The sequence below is a fragment of the Lycium barbarum genome, chromosome 4 (assembly GCF_019175385.1).
Source record: "Lycium barbarum isolate Lr01 chromosome 4, ASM1917538v2, whole genome shotgun sequence".
NCBI classification, from domain to species: Eukaryota; Viridiplantae; Streptophyta; class Magnoliopsida; order Solanales; family Solanaceae; genus Lycium; species Lycium barbarum.
Genome location: NC_083340.1, coordinates 6,028,154 through 6,049,389, shown reverse-complemented (window position 1 = coordinate 6,049,389; position 21,236 = coordinate 6,028,154). Strand labels below are relative to the sequence as shown.

The 21,236-nt window shown below is 38.9% G+C and overlaps 1 protein-coding gene across 1 annotated transcript; it reads left to right on the top strand.

Annotated features, from left to right (window-relative positions):
* Positions 1-10,700: 10,700 nt before the first annotated feature.
* On the top strand, positions 10,701-20,561 carry LOC132634990 (uncharacterized). The gene is made up of 12 exons (XM_060351195.1): positions 10,701-11,044; positions 14,597-14,715; positions 14,863-14,969; positions 15,092-15,179; positions 17,201-18,224; positions 18,414-18,468; positions 18,604-18,685; positions 18,838-18,918; positions 19,219-19,323; positions 19,405-19,457; positions 19,907-20,039; positions 20,203-20,561. The coding sequence occupies exons 1-12, from the start codon at positions 10,894-10,896 to the stop codon at positions 20,284-20,286; spliced, it is 2,082 nt and encodes a 693-aa protein (XP_060207178.1). The 5' UTR covers positions 10,701-10,893; the 3' UTR covers positions 20,287-20,561.
* Positions 20,562-21,236: the final 675 nt, after the last annotated feature.

Sequence of the window (21,236 nt, the reverse complement as noted above, 5' to 3'; positions counted from 1 at the left end):
TAACCGGAAGGCCAACCTCAGGCACTTTCAGATTGGGGACTTGGTACTGAGGAAGGTCACACTTCATACAAAGAACTCTCACGAAGGGAAATTAGCCCCGAATTAGGAAGGACCGTACCTAGTCACTGGAATTACCGGGAAAGGTTCTTATCAACTCGAGAACGAAGACGGAAAACAGTTGAAACACAACTGGAACGTAGCACACCTAAAGAGATATTACTGTTAAAGGTACGAAAAACTTTTCTTTTGTTTTTCTTCTTTCTCGATCTAACCATGCAGGGATACAGTCCGAGGGACACCGGAGCAGCACAATGGAAACTGGAAAGTCATAGACTTACGACTGAAAGCACATGCTGCACTCTTTTTCCCTTCGACCATTTTGTCCAGAAGTGGGTTTTCGGTAAGGTTTTTAATGAGGCAGCGCTGAACAGCGTGCTACGCGAATAGAGCATACCGATCAAAGACCGTAGACTGGGGACTGCATATACCGGGCTAATAGTACCCCGGACTCGAGTACTAGGGGACTATTATACCAGGAGCTAAGTGATAACTATGTAAAATCCAAGGCTTGAACAATAGGATCAGATGTAAGGACTAAACGATCGATTGAATCGTGTCCAATTAGTTTGTTCTTGCCACGACAAAAATTGCGGATACATCTCCAGTCGATTTTTCAATAAAAATCTTACTTCGATCAAAATGATCCAATATTGCCAGATACTGAAAGTCTATGGCCTAAACGGTTAAAGACTACGGTCTAGAAAACATATACAATGCTAAAAGGCTATGGACTAAACGGTTAAAGAATACGGTCTAGAAAACATATACAATGCTAAAAGGCTATGGCCTAAACAGTTAAATACTACGATCTAAAGAACATACGCAAGCTTAAAAGGCTGCGACCCAAACGGTTGAAGATTACGATCTAAAAACACAAAAAAAAATGTGATCCAATCTGTCTTGCAATTTATAAAATAAAGCAATGACTAAAGTCAACACGGACTAAAACCCGATCATGAGCAGTTACCAGTTGAATTTTATCCTGGCTGAAACAATAAGGCAAGCTAAAACGATGGCATAAACCGGACAAACATTGAACCGAGGAATACTTTACAAAAGGCAACAAAAGGCGATGAATAAGCCGAATGAAGATTTTTATTTTCATTTATATAAACATATAAGTGGATTTACAAAGGCTCGAACTAGCAGCCTTAAAACGAAAACAAAAAAAAAGAAGGGACATAAGGCCCACGAGCCTAATCTTCACCCGATCCCTCGGTTTCTTCCCCGGCTGACTCAAGGTCAATGTCCGAATCCTTGGGGTCCAATACAGTCTTTGCTTTTGCTTCGAGCTTTTTTGCCTCCTCGATCAGATCTGATAAGTCCACTCCAGTGGCTTGGACTTCTTCGAGGGTTTTTTTTCGGGATAAGCACCGCACGTACTCGGCCCGTTTTGTACTGGCCTTCTCGGCAGCAGTCACGTCGGACTTATACTGGTCTAACATATCATCATAGCCCGATATCTGGTCAAGAGCCTTTACATGTTCAGCCTGCAGATCGGTGATAACCGGGCTCAGTCTATCTCGTTTAGCTTCGGCCGCAGCAAACGACTAGCTAAGTCTGTTTATTTGTTCCATCGACGCCCGAAGCTGCTCTCTGAGAACATCACGTTCGGCCACAGCACCGATGGTTATTTTTTGGAGGGCATTAAGCTCGGGCTTGATCCTATCAAGCTTTACCCGAAGTTGATCAATCTGGCTAACATATGCCCGGGCATGAGAAGGAAGGGCATTAGCATCGGCTATTAAAGATTTATAGTAAACTTCTAAAGCCCTTAGCTTCTCTGCCAACTGGTCACGTTCCCGCTTGGCCTCGACAGCTTTGTTTCGAGCCACTGCTAAATCCGACTTAAGGATAGAAAGGTCAGGGAGAGACGAGATCTATTGCAATTTCTGCTCATACAGATCCATGAGCTCGTCCACCTTCTGACTTTTGCTTTTGAGCTCCTCCTCGAGCCAGCCCATTTCGTGCCTGAGCCGGTGGAAGCTTGTATGATGAAGCATGGAGGCCTATAAGGGAAAGAGGAACGGTTGTTAAAATGAGGCATGAAATTAACGCTAAGTGAAAAGAGCATAGGAATAAAACTTACCTGGTTCAATGCCTGCTGAGCCTCGTTGAAAAGGCACGATTCGTTGACTTCGACCATTTTCCTACGGTCCTCTTGGGGCACCAGAGAGTACAGATAGCTGGCCACCCCGACCGGCCCAGATAACATGTTCATATCGGCCGGCACCTTGAAAGTGATTAGTCTCTTCCGATTCGGGTCGGTACTAGGGGCAGGAAACATTTTCTCCAACTCAGGACCGGAATTAACCCCGAAACGGTTGGCCACGGGGATAGACAAATGCTCGAAACCCGACATACACGGAGCGGGTATTTCATAACCCTGGTGACCGGTTTCCTCTTCCTCGTTCATCTTGTCTTTGGCTTTTTCAACGTCGGCGGGAATATCCACCAATGGGGGCAGAGAATCCTGTATGCAAATTATTATTTCAGACGAGGCCACAGCTTGTATCGGAAGGACAGAACCAATACCATACAAAGGCAGAATTTTAAGTACTTTTGAGCCCGGTACCGAGGAAGCTGCCTTCGATCCAGCGGCTGCGGCTGGCAGTCTTTCAAAACTTCGAGTAGGAGTGTGCTCTGCCGTAGGGTCTTTAGATGTCCCGAACTTCGACCTGATGCTCCCTACGTCTTTCGGCCTCGAGACATCCTTCGAACCCGCCGGAATTTTACTTGAGCTTTCCACCAATGGTGGAGTAATCGCAGCAGAATCAGTCAGATCATGTTCAAGGAGCTCGTCAACAAGACGGTGCCGGCCCAACGCCTGGTCGTCATCATCGGAATGATCTGATAGTTGATCGACAACCTCAGCGTCCAGAGCCCGGGCCGAGACATTTTCCGAAGAGGTCTCTCTGGTGGTGAGCCTAGATCTTTTCCTGGCCTGGGAAGGAGCTCGAGAAGATTCAGAGGATCGTCTTTTCCTCCTTTCAGCTTTGTCTCCCTGATCAGGAGCTTCGATATCTTACTCGTCGGCCGAGTCCTCGGCAGCCTCCTGTCCCCGGATTTTGGTGGCCTTTGATAGACCTGTGAAGCGAAAAGAAGAACAAACCTTACTTATCTAACATAGCGTAGCACGTAGGGAAGATGGGATAACGCTCTAAGGAAAAGACTTACTGTGGGTTCCGGCCTCCCATCGGGACCGGGACAAACATCTCCAGGTGCGGTCGACATAAGTAAGTTGGGAACAGATTTTCCCGATCCATTAGTCAAGTCTAGGAACCGCATCGAGAGTTCAGGAAAGTGCTATATACACATGAGCAAATCAGAGGTTCAGTGAAAGTACAAACATATGGTCATATCATACCAAAGTGAAGTTACTTATGGTTTGGGTTCCATCTCTCTGGAAACGGCAACTTGTCAGCGGGAATCAGATCCTTTGACCTGATTCGGACAAATCTGCGCTGCCAGCCTCGATCTCTATCCTCGTCCAGACTAGAGAAGGGTGTTTTTCCGGCTCGTTTTGAGTGTTTAATCATGCCCCCTCTGAAAACACGGGGACTATATAGCGTGAGTAGATGGTGCACCGTGAATGGAATATTCACGTTTGTAGTGAAATAGCGGAGGAGCACAACGGTCCTAAAAATGACGGATGAATCTGACCGAGGGTAATGTCATACAGTTTGCAAAAATCCACTACCACTGGATCGAGCGTGCTAAATGTGAAAGGATAGGTATAAACGCTTAAATACCCTTCCACGTAGGTCGTTATAGCTTCATTCTGATCGGGAATAATGACCTCTTTACCCTTCCACTCGTAATCTGCCTTGACCTGCTCGAGTTAATCCTGGGGTATCGTGCATAAATATGCCGATATTTCGACACCTCGATCCCCTTGTTGATAGGGTTTCTCAACTTTGAAATCCCAGATGATCGAGCAGTCTTGAGGAATGAAGTCAGTTAGTACTGGCTCCGATTTGGAAGCCGAGCAGGTCTCACTGATTTTGGCCTTTGAATATTTGCTCGTCATTTCGGAAGTATGAAGATAAAAAGGTTTGAATGAAGGTTTGAGGATTGGGTAGAAGACTGATAAAGAGATATAAAGATATGAAGATATGGAGATATGAAGGTATAAAGGTTTGAAGATATGAGGATCAACGTATCCAAAGCACACGAAGATAAAACTCTCTTTGGTAAAAGTCAGAAAGTGAAAAATGAAAAGGAAAACTTGCTTTTATAGAGTGGGGCCGAAACGGTTTGCCTTTCGTAACTGTCTTCAGAGCCAACAGGGTTTCGACACGTGCCGATGTCAGACGGATGTGACAGATGTGACCTTGATCTTATATAACCATGGGAAGCGTACGCGAGAAAGAACTGGGACGACCACTCGATCAACAGATCGTACTTAAGCAGGTCGGCCTTCCGATGAGACTTAGGTCGGGCTCTCACACGAATACCACTATGATCAACTAAAGATTCTGTATCGGTCGCAAAAGATGTGGTCTCGAACCAACTACGGTCGAGTTTTAAAAATAAAATGTTCGAACATGGCAGCCGGTAGTAAAACATTTCGATTTTTTTTTAATTATAGAACAATTGATTATTGATCGAACATTGCGAGGACATATACAAAGATTCAGGTACAAACAACACACATGGAATGCTCAATCAAGTCCAATAAAAACCAATTCGCAAAGTCCCATTAAAGGTTGTTCCATTCCACAAAATTTCGACTATGTCAGATACATCAGTATAACAGGAAAAGCGGGAGAAGCCCTACTCTACGGCTACTAATTGGAAAACGAAATTAAAACAGCAACACTCTTAACCGACCTAGCAAGTCGAAGGTTGAGATCTTTGGCCTATTCCACGAGATACAGCGATGACGTGTGATACCAATTAGATATCCCCGTGACTTGCACCAGAGGTGGATGAACCGATGATATTTGGCCCCGGTAGATCTTCTTCATCAAGCACTATTGTTGGCAGAGTTTCGCCAAAAGGCATTTCCCGACGGGTCTCCATGATATGACGGGTTCGAACCCGAGATCCAACCTCCGAAGGCCTAGCTGGGAAGCTTCCAGTCTCTCTGCGCCCAGGTTCCCTCGGTGGCGCAGATGCTCTTCTTCCCCGAACAACATCCTCGGCTATCAACTTTCCCTTGGAAGCCCTCCTCGTCTGAAGTCCTGAAAATCAAATACATTGGGTTGAGACATAATACAGGGAAATGAGGGTCGAAATGATCAAATTAAGAAATTACCATGGTCTTTACCTTTCCACCGTTCGAGTGTCATCCTTCTCCAAGAACAGCCTACGCTACGAGAAGCTCGGAGAAGGGCAATCACCCATTCAAAAATAGCCGTAACAAGCTCGGGTTCAACCGGATTTGGTGAAGGGCTCAGGAAAATCGGCAGACGATGGACGGTGAAGTTGAGCTGTGCATATCATCACAAACCGATGAAGCCACCCTCAGTCATAATCGTCTTCGGGGTCGATCAGGCTTCGACTCCCTCTGGGAACCATATGAACAATTCCCCCTCGGATCACCCGAGGTATGTATATGTGAAGTAAATGGTCAAGGGTGAAGGCTACTCCGGCCACATTAGCCAACTTCTCAATATAATACACAAGTCTCCAAACCTGTGGGGCGATCTGCTCGATACATATCCGATACCGATGACAGAAGTCTTCGATCACTTAATGAACGAGAAGAGTGAACCTTATGGCAAAAGGATACGTGTATGACAACGAGTAACCGACAATGTGGTGATTCATTTTCACACCATCCCCAACAGGGCGGACGTCAACATCGGTGCCTAAGTTGCAACCTTCCTTGACTACGGTAATGGCGCCATCATCAATACAAGATTCAAAGTTCTCCACCGAATCAAAATGGTGAAGAATTTTACAATCGTTCGTATAGTTAAAACCCGACGGGAGAATAGCAGCAGCAAGAGATTCTAGCTCCCTATCAGAACCAGCGGCCCGTTGATGGTGTGAACGAATGCTGGTCTTCACCTTGAGTCAATAATGGGACGTGAGCCATATTCGTGGAAAGTTTTTTTTCTTAACAGTAAATAGTCACTCCCTGATGAAGGAAGATTGAAAATCTGAGGAGTACTACGAGCTCAATTCGGGAATCGCAGTAAGGTTTTTGAGGAGGAGCAAAGTGAGATTTGAAGAAGTGCAGATGCATGAAAAAGAAAGAATGCATGGGCTTTATATAGAAAGAGAATCAAGAGGTCCTGTAGCGTATCAAGGACTCTGACACAAGGAGGTCTCCCAAAAGGATTTGGCGGCTGGTAATGATGACCTAGCAACGGGCAGAGTAAGGTTTTGACTGGAAGGTCTTGTCCTATGTAATTGGAGGCGGCTGTTCAGCTTTATTCGGGTCCATTTCCCGTCGTCAATAATTTTACCTCGGCAAATGGGGGGACTATCTGTATACGGGTAAAACCGAGGATACTGATATGCTTGGTTTCCCGTTGTCATGGTTATGCTCGGGCACGATATGACCGGCGGGGACGAGACTTCGAGCTCAATCTGGGATGAAAGGAAGGGCGGTTAACTGCCATAAGGAGAAGACCGAAATATCCGCCCTCAACCGGATATTTCTGCGTCGATCTCAGCAACAGCTGTCACCAGATTTCTTTCCTTTATTCAGAATTGTACTAGGGTTGGGACTCCTCTACTATATAAAGAGGAGGCTCCCATCTATTGTAGGGGGGTTGGCAGCAGAAAAAGAGAAAGAGTTCATATCAAAAAGCAATAAGAATCATTTGAAACCATTCCCATTTGTTCCTAAGTTCATCTTTATTATTCATCGTGTAAGTACTCAACAGAGGGTATCGACCTCGGTTTCTATACCCGAGGCCAAACATAATTAATATTTAGTCAGATCTGCTTCTTTATTTACTTATTGGCTTATCTCGCAATGTAATCTCGAATTGAATTTAGCCACATATCTTTGGCATCACGCATAAATTTAATTGTTCTCCATTTTAAGGTTAAACAGACCCCTTTCTATATTTGAAAATAATTTGCCTTTATGAAATGATTTATAGCCACACAAAATATATGTGACTCATTTAACACCATAAGTTTAAAAGTTTTCTCTTCTTTCTTAAATTTCGTGCCCAGTCAAATAGACATATCAACAACTACATAAATAATTTAAAATAAAACTTAAAATTTAAATTGATAACATTGCAAATTCAAAACATGCAAACTTGAACGGCTAAATATTGCAAATCAAAAGTTCAAAACATATAAATTTAATGGCTAACATTGATGGACAAATTTAAAAAAGATATAAACTTCAATGTTCAACTTCGTGCATTCTCACCAAGTGCCTATGCAACACACCGGTACCCCCCCCCCCCCCCCCCACAATACCCGGTGCTCCGGACTTATGGAGATATATGTCATCACAATGTTGACATTTAACATGTTTCTCGTCTACTCGATCAAAATGCATCCACACCACACTTGAAGTTGATCTTCGAACTCAAGGAGAGGGTAAAGGATTATCCATGGAAGTTGAAAGTATAGATATACATTAGTTGACTAGCAAATTTAGATATAGAGAGAATTGTGAAAGAATTGTGTGAAAATGAAGAAGAACGGAGGGATATTTATCGTTTGGAAATATGACCAAAGCGTGGTTTATTCATAAATTTAGGGGTTCAAATAAAATTGGCAACGGCTAGTTTTTTAAATTTACAACGACTAGCTTTTTTAATTGGACAACAACTAATTTTTTTTTTGTTTAACAATTTTATCATTATATGTAAATGTTAATCTTATTATTATTAGTAAATGTAAATGTCTATTTTAGTATTAAATTTTTTTTTATTTTAAAAAACTAAAATCTGACCCGACCCACTAACTAAAGCCCGACCCGGTTAGCTCGTTGTGTACCCCCTATCCAGTGGGGGCTGGGCTGGACACCCTTTTCCCTCCCCAAGCCCGGCCCCTTAACTACCGCCCGGCCTGACCCCGAACCGGCCCGAGTGTGGCCCACGTTTAAATGCCCCGGCCCGGCCCAACCCACTTGACAGGCTTAAGTTTAATGTTAGAAATGTTACAATTTAATTTAAATTTCATAATTCATAATTCATAATTTGGTTATTTCTCTATCTAGCTAACGTTGTTTACTCTTAACTATGAAAAAAAGATACACTATGCGACATACACCTTAATTCTCTAAAATAAACACTTTTCACTTTCTAGATATTTGGACAAACATGCTACTTAATCGCGTTATTCACTGGGTTATGATTACTCAAATTAGAAACCTCATAACTAGGGCTGGACATAAATACCGAAAATCGAAAAATCAGACCGAATCGAATTAATTCGATTTTTTTGGTGTTCGGTTTCGGTTTTCAGAAATTTCGGTGTTCAGTTCGGTGTTCGGGGTTTAGAGTTCGGTTTTTCGGGTTTTCGGTTTAAACCGAAATTTTATATATTAGCTAAAAAATATTAAATGGCTACTGGTTTATGTAATTTTTGACTACTGGTTTGGTGCTACCTGCTAGTTTTGGCTACTGGTTTGGTGCTACCAAACATAAAAATGGCTACTGGTTTACCATTGAATTTTTGTTTATGAGTCAATGTTCATAGGAAAGGGCAAAACATACAATTGTTTTTTTTGCATGTTCATCCACTGGACTAAGCTAAGACCGGGCAGACCTTGAGGATCCGTCATGCATATCAAAAAAACCGAATTGAAAAAACCGAAACCGAATCGAACCAAACTTCAAAAAACCGAAACCGAAAGAACCGAACCGAACTAGTTTGGTTCGGTGTTCGGTGTCCACCTTCAAAACACCGAAACCGAAATAGCCGAATCGAAGTTTGAAAAAACCGAACCAAAGAACCGAACGCCCACCCCTACTCATAACCAAGTGGAAAAAGGGTAGAATGGACCTTGATTAGATAGGCATGACAATTCAAGATCTGCAATTTGTTGCCGAATTATTTCAATTAATTATATACTTGCTCACTCTCACATTTGACCTTCCACGAGTTTCTCAAAAGGGTTGTCCGACCAAAAAAACACTATAGAAGACTATTTTTAATTACTTCTGCATTAAGTATCACTTAATATGTTTTCTCCTCCAACCTTGATCCACAATAGAAAAATTCCCAATAATTTATTTTCACCTGATTAATGTAATTTCAATTTTTTCTCAAGTTTGCTACTATGAGAATCCTTTGATTTATAGTATAACGCTTATTATTATATTATAGTTCATGAAAAATGTTTGAGGAAAAAAAACGTTTAGAAAAAAAAAATATTATCTTGGGAGTTTGTTAGTGAATCACATAAATTTATCAATAGTTAGAACATCTATAACAGGATTTAATTACGTCGCGGAATAATTGATTACTCCAATTCATAAAAGACAAGTAAAATGGACGTGAACAATATGAAAAAATATTCCGCTGATGTAGGATACACATTTTTTTAATCTCCAATGACATAAGCTAATCTACAAGAAAGTCATCATCAATACGCATAAAAACTAAAAAGAAATAAGTCTTTTGCTACCTTTTGTTGTTCATTGATTTGCATACGTAGCAATTATCTAGCGCATTACCCTTGAAGCTACGCATACTAATCTATGTGGATATTAGAGAACTTTTTATATGAAAAAAGAAGCATCATTCCCTCATTGTACCAAGAAAAACTATAGAATAACACTAGATCAATAGGGAGTAAAAAATGAACAGTAGAGATAAATTACTATAACTAACTTAGGGGTCGTTTGGTGCACGGTATAAGATGGAATATCCCATCACTAATTTATGCGGCCATGAAGAGAAAACTACAAAAAAGGTCCCTTATGTTTGGGGATTGGTTCAAAATGACCGTTTAAATATATTTTTGAGCTGATTTGGTTTTATAAAATTTGTCAAAATTGCTCGCTTTTGATCTCCCTAAAATATTTAATAAATTCTGACTATTAGATTATGAGAATTGTAAGAAAAGAAAAAAAAAAGTTAAACTAGAAACACCATGAAATTCCTATTAAATCTTAGAAACCACAACACTAAAATCTACACAAAATATATGAAAACTAGCAAACTATACCTTAAAATTTTGCACTAACTTATAGAAATAGACCAAATATAGCCGAAGCTATAAAAGCTATATTTATAAATGCGAGTTCATGTTAATTTCCTTTTATTTTCTCAATTTTATTAAATCTGATAATCAAAGTTTGTTAAAATATTCAGACGGAGATAAAATTGTTCACTTATGGCAAACATAAGAGACCATTTTTGCCATTTTCTCCCATTATGCGTATATGAATTTACAATTACCAACGAGCCCTTAAACTTTAACTAATTCGCTTCCCTCACAATTCTTGTTAAATCAGATCATCATAATTTATTAAAATATTTTGCAGAGATAAAAAAATACTCAATTTTCAAGAAACTTAAAGTATACAACAACAACAAGGCCAGTATAATCTCACAATCACAAACTTAAAGTATTATAGGAGTATATTTAAGAGACCATTTCGAAACTATCCCAAGCATAAGGGACCATTTTTGCCATTTTCTCCGATTACGCCTAACATAAATTTACAATTACCAACAAGCCCTTAAACTTTAACAAATTTGCCCCACCGACCCAGGAAAAGCGGAAATATTTTCTTATACCTTGATCGATTTCCAGTTTTCCCTTTGATTCCGTCATATTTCCATTTCCATTTCCATCATCATCTCTCTATCCCTCTGTATATACATATAATATATCCTCACTGTTCCAAGAATTTCACAAAGCAACTGTTATAATTTGTCGAAAATTAGAATTGAAAAATGGATTCTTCAGAATCTGAAGAACGGAAACAAGAGGAAGAAGAAACAAAAGAAGTTCTTAGGCATAGGACAAAAGTTATTCAATTTTTGGGCAGAACGACACCTATTATTCTACAAAACGACAATGGACCTTGTCCACTTCTCGCTATATGTAAAACCCCTTTTTTCTCTTTTCTATTTTTCAATTCTTAGGGTTTTATTTGTAATTTGAGATTGAGACATATATTATGCTATGTTGTTTCAATTACTTGTTTCAATATGCTATGCTATGCGATTTATTAGTATGCCCTTTAAATTTTTAATTATTGCGTGGTACCAGTTTTTATGTAGTTATGTAAATTATTTTTTAAGAAAGCTTAAAGATTGTATGTCTGAATTCACGATCACAAATTGTATCACATAAATTGGGAGTGATATATATATGGAATTGTGAAGACACGATGTAATTTATTTCCACAAGTCTTTTTAAGTAATAAAGAATCTCTCTAGTTTTAGCGAACCCCATTAGAGCGAAATAGATGTAGATGAGTTATATAGAAGATCCCTACTAGTTTGGAATTGAGGTATAGTTATAGGAAATAAAACAAGTTTGGAATTGAGGGATAGGTGTTGTTGTTGAGGTGTTCTTGAATTAGTATTTACTATGAGGGTTGAATATATGTTAGCCTAAACCTGGATATGCCTTTTACGATAGAAGTTTGTATCTTCTTATTGTGATGCTTACTGGATCGTTCGTTGGTTTTACTTTGCTGTAGCGGATCAGAATTGTAGCTTGTGCTGCTTTGGTTTGTAAGAGAGACCAGAAGATGCAAATGGAATGAAAATAAAGAGAATTCAGAAAGAAAAGGAAATAAAGTAGAAAAAGAAACTTTTTTCATTCACACTACTTGATCATGGTGATAGCAATCTATAGAGATATAATCTTAGGGAATCGGCTGACACGTGATTGGTTGTAACCAAATTCTGACTGAGGGACTAAACTGTAAATAATATACATGGACATAACTGTAATAGCTTCAGTGATCCAACGGTTACGATCCTCACCTAAACCTCAAGATACAATCCTTGCATGGTGCATCCGTTCCTCGTCAAAGAAGTTGATGCATAACTATCGAAGCTCGGGCAATGACCTTATAAACCTTAGGTCCCTAATTAGCTACTGATAGCAATTAACAATAGATTGGCGCATTGTGCTAGAATTTCTATCAAAAGCAAAGTTTTCTCTTCGCATGCTTTTGTAAAAGTTAGCCAATTGGAAGGTGTAGCTTGGGTTCCTACCTTCTTCATTAACTGTGACACACGGAATAGATGATGTATCTTAGCTGTTAGAGTCAATTGAAGTATAGGCAACAGATCCGATCATCCGACATTCTTTATTACCATATAAAGTCAAACTTTGCTGCAAGTAGCAAACCTCTTAAGGTTGCTATTTCACATTACTTGATCTATAGCTACAAACTCCCTCTTATTTTCTCAGAATACATGCATAAAGTTTTATTCTTCCATGAGCCTTTTTCAAGTTCTCTTACAGTTTCTGAGCTATCTGTTGTGTTCTTTTGAGGCTTTGAGCTACTGTATTGAAGACTGGGTGGGAGGGAATCGATATTGGGCTTCAAAAGGGTGTTTGCAAAGGAACTGCGAAAACCATTGTTACACCAGGTTTCAACTAGGGACAACCTGTTCTCCCACTCCCAGGTTGCTGATTAGTGGTACATCTCAGATAGGTCGCTAAATACATGTTCACTCCTTAGGTTATTGATTGGTACAATTTTTTTGCCAGAATGATACTGAAAGGAGTTGTGGTGTTGTCGGAATAGGAATAACTATCATAAAGAGGAAAGTGTATTTGAAAGAAAACTTTCATCGAGTAGGAGGCTTAAGAGTGCCCCTGTTGGCTGAGGCTTTTTAAGTCTGTAGCAAATTCATAAAGGCTATGGTATTATATTATTAATAAAGCTTACCCCATACACTGGGTGCGTCCCCCCTAGTGCGGGAAGTGGATGTATACGGTATGTTGCTTTTCCTTGCATTTCCGCAAAAAGGCTTGGTACCATATAACATAAAAAGTGAGAGAAGCACCCAAGGGTATGTACCTAGTGTTCAATAGAGTGGGGGGGAGAACCATGAAGTCTTAGGTTCAAATCCCAAATGAGGCAAAAAGCACTTGGTGTTTTCTTCCCATCTGTCTAAGCATTGGTGGGCACAATTACCTATCTGTGTTGGTGGGGGTAGCAGGTACCCAGTGGAATCTTTGAGGTGCGTGCAAGCTAGTCCTGATACCACCTAATAAAAAAGTGAGAAAATAAACTCTTGTTGAAATTGGTAGTTAAGAACATAGAATATTAGGGGTTTTGAGTTACAAGAATAAGAAAAGTATTCTAAATCTTATACCTAATTATTATGATAATTATTTAGAGTATCATAGTGCAGCATATTATTAATGATCGTCTTGTGTTTCAATACCCCACCACAAAGTAAAGGTAGTGAAGCAACTTGAGTTTCTTATTTTGAAAACTAGAAATGGCGAAAACTTACTGGAATTGCTTAAGTAGTGACGCGTGGATTGTGTCAGCCAATAGTGAAAAATCATCGACAGCAAAGGTGGTGTGTTGTTTTCTCCAAAGAATATCTTCCAATTTTATGAAGCAAAAGTACTATGTTTTGCAATATACATAAAAAAATATCTATTTCCAATCACCAGAAAAGGTACAGTGTCAAACCTTCAAACAAATTTGGAGTAGCATGAATTGGCAGCTAGAGAGTAGTTGAGAAATTTTCCTGAATATAAGCTGAAAAGTTGTCGAATAAGTTACAATAATGGGAAGAGAAAAAAAGGCTGGAAAAAAGGTTGTCGCCGTTGGATTGGTCACTCAAAAGAAGTGCTCATAGGTTTGGCAGCTGGAGTAGATATAGATGTGGTGCCATTTAGATATAGATGTGGCGCCATAGAAATGGCACCAGAAATAAAATGGTGCTGTCAGAATGGGTCATTGGAAGGAGCAAGATAGTGAAATATGTAAAAGAAAAGAAAATGTTGGCCAGACAAGGCCATGCATAAGTACACATAAGGTACTTATATCTCGACCAATGTCTGTGGTACTTTGTGAATGGAGAAGTGAGGAAAAAAAAAAAACACTTACCAAAATTGGTAGTCAACACATTCAGCAGAGCTCCTTATATAGGAGTTTTTATTTTTAAGAAACATAGGAATCTTGAGTTAAAATGAAATAAGAAAAGCTGTCTACTTTGGGGATTCCTTTATTGTGAAATAACCAGTAGTGATTCTGTCGATGTTTAACACATCTCATCAAATTCAAGGTGATTAAAAAACTTGAGTTCGCTTATTTGAAAATAGGAAATCAGTTGAAGAGGGTTAAAGTTGTTCCTTGCTGTCAGAAGAAGAAGGAAATTCATGATAAAAATTAAAGGGATGATAATAAGCACTTTACCTGGAAATTATCTTCTTGTTTATACTCAGAGCTGTTGGAACTCAAACAATGTGTTGGTACAAATAAAGCTAAGGGGATTTCATTTTCGCATGATCAATGGGATGCATTTCTATTGTATATATAGTTATTTCTTGCTCATGAAGAATGCTATGATGTCAATAACCAGTTTGCTTGAAAATCTCTGTTAATGCTTTGACTTATATTTCAGGATCGGTATTTGTATTTACTATGGATCTTTCTTATATGTTTGACAGGTAATGTACTATTGTTGAAGAACAACTTGAACTTGAGTCCGGATATTCCTGAGGTTTCACAGGAGAAATTGCTTTCTCTCGTTGCTGAGCGGCTGATAGATTCAAACAGTAATGTCAATGTAATTAGATCGCCTTTATGGATATGCTTTTTGTTCCTTTCATTTGTACTATTTCGGGTAGTCTTGTGTTGTATACTATTTCCAGTCAAATTTGGTCTCTCTTTTCTGGATTTGAGGTAATTGTTAGCATATTTTATTGCTATCCAGGACAAAGATGCAGGATATGTTGAAAATCAGCAACAGAATATAGGCGATGCAATTGATTTGCTTCCTAGACTTGCCACTGGTATTGATGTAAATATAAAATTCAGGAGGTAGACAATCTTTTCTTTTTTTTAATTGCTTTACTAACACGCGGGTCACTTCATCTTTAGGATGCAATGACATGCATGTTTCCAGTTTGTTGTTCTGATGAAATACATGTCTTATTTGGCAGAATTGATGACTTCGAGTTCACTCGTGAATGTGCAATTTTTGATCTTTTGGATATTCCACTTTATCATGGTTGGATAGTTGATCCACAGGTATGATTAGCTACATTTCTTTAAGTTGCTTATGAGGCTAATTCCTTTTGTTTATCTACACTTTCTAATAGTTGTCAGTCTGACAGTTGTCCCCCCAAAAAAAGAATGTAGGACCTCTTGTTTGGGCCTTAGGCTTTGCTTCCTGTATTAAACCTCACAAGCATAACAATGCATTGTTAAGGCTGAAAATATGCTCGATATATCTGTTGGTATATGGAGATTTTGCTTTGATTCAGCTCTAGGAATTACTGTTTTATTTCATGGTGTTAAATATATATGATGGTACAACTTAAAAGAGATATCCTACCCTCCTCAGACCCCACTTGTGGGATTACACTGGGTGTGTTGTTGTAGCTTACAAGAGACGACCAATATACGCATTTTAAGTATGACTGCTGGTTGCTTTACATTCTTGTTCCCAGGAGCTTCTGTATTTTGCACCTGTATTTTACATGAATTTTGGAGACACTAGAAGCAATATCCGACATCTGATTCAGTTTTGGAATTTATGCACGCAATGTTTAATCTGGTGATTTTTCAATGCTTATTTTGGACTTGCTAGACATGGTGTAATTTCGTAGTAATTGATGAAAACCGCCTAAACTATTTTCCAAGGCAAAGAAGTGGAACTATGATGCAAATTAATGCAAACACTAACCAGAATTAAAGCAAACATCTTGACAATCACAGATAATCGAAAATCTACAACAAAAAAAGTGTGATAGGTAGTGAATACTGAACATCTGCCAGTTTGGTGCAACCATTCTGTAACTGGTTAGGAACAAAGGAGCCTAGGGAAAGCCTATTTGGAAAGGAAAATCGAGGATATGCACGTGTTGTCATACTTTACTCCTCCATTGCTCTTATTAGGATTTATATAATGTATCTTTCCTCTCTGTTGCTATACACTCCTCACTTATAAGCCCTTCTTCCACCTTAATTTTTTTTATTGGTTTATTTTTGTATGTTAGGGGTGGCAAACATGACCCAAAAATCTGTAGCCCGCCCAAAGTTTAACAGGTTGGGAAAATGGCATATTTGATGATGGGTAATTTTGGGCATATCCCAATCAAACCCGTGTAATAAACGGGTCAACTTGGTCTGAGTCAATAACCCAAATCAAGGGCCTGGCGGATAATCACCAGAAGTTTGAGGAAGAACATTTTTAGTATATGGAGGCATTTACAGTTGCCCTATGTACTATCTTGACCCAGCTTAATTTGCGCGGGTTGAGTAAATGACCCATTTATTGACTTTCACCATTGTGACTCACCCAAATTTAGCCCAACCTGCCCATTTGCCCCTATTATGTCTAGGCTCAATTTTTTTTTTTAAAAAAGATAATGTCTAGGCTTAATTTCTTGTTTAATGATCTCAATAATTGCATCTAATAAAATTGTTACCTTCTCAAAAAAAAATTGTTACAGTCTATACATACAACTGTTACCTTTTCAAAATAAATAAATAAATAAATAAATTGCATCCAAGTGCAATTCTATAGTTTTTTTTAACAAATGATAGTGATTCCATTTAACTCTTGATTGTTTGTGCAATAATACTCTGGAATAGATGTTAGTCCAAGGACATTCTGGTCACAGATTCTTATTTCTAAATCAAGTTCCTTGTATTCTGTATAGTTTATATATAGTTCATCTCTTTACCAAAAAAAAAAAAAAAAGTATATAGTTCATCTCGATTTTATCCATGAATCAAACAACTTGTTGATGTCCTGTTCTAGTTAAAAGTTCTTAGAAAAACTTATGTTAGTATGAGACGTCAAATGGCGGACAACTCATTTTGGCCTTCGAAAACCTTCTAAATTTTATTACCTGTAACTCAGATGTGTGTAATATATTGAAATGAAGCCTGAGATGCATCATGGGTAAGTATTTTTTTCTTTAGAAGTTTCTATGATGTAGCTGCATTATTTTGACCATTTTGCTCTGAAAGCAGTTTGTTTAGTTGCAAGTTTAACCATGGTGTATTGGTCAATTATCTTCTGAGTTATCAATTTGTTCCAGGACCATGATACAGCAAATGCAATTGGATCAAAGTCGTACAATTCTTTGATGGGGGAGCTTGTCGCCCTTGATACCCAAAATATGGACACTGAGTTTAAGAAAAGTTCTGAAGACGACGATGTTGATTTTGCTGCTGCTACAACTGCAGCACTAGGGGTACCTTCTCCATGCCTCTCGAAAGGGAGATCATTTGATGATTCTCCTGTTTCTATCACAGATCACCATACAGCCAGAAAAGGAGATATTGAAGAAGAAGCAGAGCTATTGAAAGCCCTTGAATTATCTGAGGCTGGAAAAGCAACTTCATCAATAGAAACTGATGGACTGAATTCTTTAGGTGAGATAGCAAATCTGAAGTGTCCAGAACCGGTGGTTCTTAACAAGACATCAGAAGGAAATGCTAGTGAGGCACAACCAGTATTGCAGCTTGAAGCATTGATATCCACAGAAGAATTAGTATCTAACAATCACGAAATATCTGGTGATGGCGATCCAAATAGTTCCCAGTTGGCCTCTGGAGTAGCTGTTAGTTCCTCCCTGAAAATTGATCAGGAAGCCCCTACCCCAGATCTTGGAAATGCAAAACTGCTGGCTGGAAATGAGAGTCTGCCTCTTGAGTCGGGACAAGTTTCTTCATCTGCTTGTGAAAATCATGAGCATCTATCTGAAGGTACGAAGGACATTCAGGAAACAGCCACTGTTTCTGGAGATGGGAATGCAGCGGAACCAAATCAAGTTGGTTCTGATGTGTTTGATTCATCTAGTTCCTCGATACCATCTGCTGTCTCAGGTTCATCGGGTGGCAGACGACATGACACAGATGAACCTGAAACGTTTAGTTCTTCCATCGATGGTGACGAACCCATTTATGAAGGAGAGGATTGGATTTTGGAGTCAGCAACTACAACTTACCAAAGTCGAGAGCCTATGTATGAAGGTGAGGTAGTTCTTGCTGAACAAGTGAATGGAGGCAGTAAAGATGTGCCTGAGACAACTGTGAAGGATGAAATCACACAGAAAGAAGGTCAGAAATTCTTTTATATGAATAAACCAGGCAACTCATATGTCTTCCTTGACACTTTCCAAAGAAAAAGTAAAAAATAAATGTCTCCTTGATCTAATTGTATTTCATTTCTTTCATGTATTTCAGCATTTTTTTCTTCCTTATCAGTTTAAGTAGAACACTATGTTTGCTCTTCTTAATTCTCGTTAGGGGAACTGGTGAGGAACTTTCTGAAGAACAGTGCAAGCCAGTTGACAATCTTTGGGTATGCTCCCTTCTCTGTTATAAGTTCATTCTACCATTCATATCTGTAATACTATGTTTTACTAGTACTTCACAAAAAAAAATACTATGTTTTACTACTAGTAACAGAATTATCTTTTGTTCCTCTTTTGCACAGATTATTTTCCTTGCAAGAGGGTTTGAAAGAACGGGAACTTTGTGTTTTCTTCAGGAATAATCATTTCAATACTATGTTTAAGGTATTTACTTGCTCTGTTCTACTTGAGGAGGACATTATTATCATTATTTATGTGATTTATACTGTGGTAAAATAATTTCCTGTGAAGATACGATCATATCTCCACTTATTAAGTTTTCTGGGCATAGAAAGCTGATGTCAGCTAATGTGCAGTTTGAAGGCGAATTATATATTTTGGCCACCGACCAAGGATTTATAAATCAGCCTGATCTGGTATGGGAGAAATTCAACGAGGTAAGAAGCGTGTCTTTTCATATATTTACCTTGGATTTGATCAATAGGTATAATCTGCATAATCATCTTCTCCCTTTTTCGTAGCACATGATGTTTTCTATGTTTGATAGGTGTCAAATAGCATTAAATTTGGTATACTATACTGTTGCCTACCTGGTTGCTATACTTCAACCTTTGCATGTCTTGCTGCCTAAGGGACATACAATATAATGCAGCTCTATTAAAAATCTATTAGTCTTGTTTCCAGAAGTTAGCGTGTTATTATTTGTGTGCATTGCCTAAGAACTCAATGCTCTCCAGGTGAATGGAGACACAATATATGTGACCGGCAACTTCAGGGAGTTCAAGGTCGAAGATAACACCAACACCACATGGGATCAACAGAGTGCTATGGCCAGTACTGCAGTATGTATTTCTTTTCTAATAGAATGTTTTGGATTTTGTACCAATGGCACTTGTGAAACTAACTTCGGCTGTTACTCCCAGGACTTCATGGCGGCAAACAAGGACAATTCAGGACAAGGACATCCAACTTTCAAGTAATTATCTAATATTTACGTGTCTTCTTTTTTCATATATTAACATGAGAATGGAACTTTGCAGATCATATACTGCATCAGCAACTATTCTCTTTTGTTAGCTCTCACGTTGTCTTTTAATCGACAAATAGAAGTTTCCACAGTCTTGTCTGTTGATATTCAACCTTTGCCTTGATTGGTAGTTAAAGTCTGATGGAGATATTTGGGCAATGCCCGTCTTTTCCATGTCGACGAAAATGTTCGCATCAGTAGAAGTTGGTGACGCGTTTCAGTTACCAAATAGTGTGAAACATTAATTCGGTTTTAACTGTAATTGTAACTTTCTTTTGGAGCTTTAACTCTTTGGATACTTTAATACGCTTATATTTGCAACCTTAATTAGATAGCATGGACGTATCTACTTGGTGATAACACTAAGATGTATATTTTTGCTGATTGTTGGCTGGCAGTTCTGATTTACAATTGGCAATAGCTCTTCAGCAACAGGAATTTGAGCAACAGCAACAGGCACCACAGAGAAATCAAAACCCCCCGCAACAACCAGCTGTAAATGTCGGGTCAGGGTTGATTACTGGTCCTCAGGTAGGCTCGAAATGTTCTGATATGTGAGTTTGCATATTTAATAACTCCCGACTTGAAGTACTTTCATCGACTAGTGTATTATGTCACGAAATGAAATGGTGACTGCAAGGTATAAATCACCTACAATCAGATAAATCTAAGAGAGTAAATCACTTTCTTGCAGGTACCAAGGACCAGCGCGAGACCTATGTCTTCGTCTCCCAGGCCGGAGCCAAAGTCATCAAAAGACAAGTGTATTGTGATGTAGAGACTGCTTCATTAAGTGTGTTTGTGAAGTAGCTTATCTTTTTTCTTCCTAATCACTCTCATGTTAACCGAAGTAACACATGTATTGATTCAAGTTGCAGTCTCAACTTTTGTATAGAACGTTATATGTCAGGGAAATTCTGGTTATGGCAAAGTCAAGATCTTTCTTTCTAACATTACACCCTGTTACACTTTCTGTGGAACTAACTTTTTGTGTTATTTAGAATAAGCAGCGTGTGTAAACTCACTGCTTGAGAGCTCTGTATTTTGATTCCATTATCAATTATGCCCAATGCCAATATAGAAAGCCAGCTGAAGTTTGTTCTATTACACGCCCCTAACTTGTTCTATTGTTTATGCACTTGTATTTTCTGGAAGAGAAATTACTGGGTACATATTTTTTCTCTTGGAACTTGCAAATATGGGTCTGAGACCCCCATACATTGCTATAAAAAATGCTGCTTTTTTTTCTACCGATCGCTGAATCGAGTGATTGCATGCTTTCAATCACCCTTCAACTACCAATTCGTTAATGGCCCCATATTTGTCAGTCTGCTTCAACTCGAACTTTTGGTCTCTTTTCATATTTAAAAAAGGAAGGCGCCACTTCAAAGCAGGTTATCGAGGTTCTTAAGAAAGATTCTTTTGCTTAGTGAAATTCTCCTTTACTCAGATCTTTAATTGAAGTATAGCATTATGATTTGAAACGACTTGTTACCCTTTCACACGCTTCAATTTTTTCGCTGAACACGTGCTTGTGATGTGGCCACATATAAGAGGGTCTCAGAACCATATTCAACAAGTTAGGGGCGCGTAACGGATCACCCGCAAAGTTAAGGTGCGTAAGGAAAACTTCTTAGCAAGTTTAAGGGGAAAATATGCATTAAGCCTTGAGAAAATCTTGAAGTCTTAGTGGTCGTTTGGTGCATGGCGAAAATTATACCGGGACTA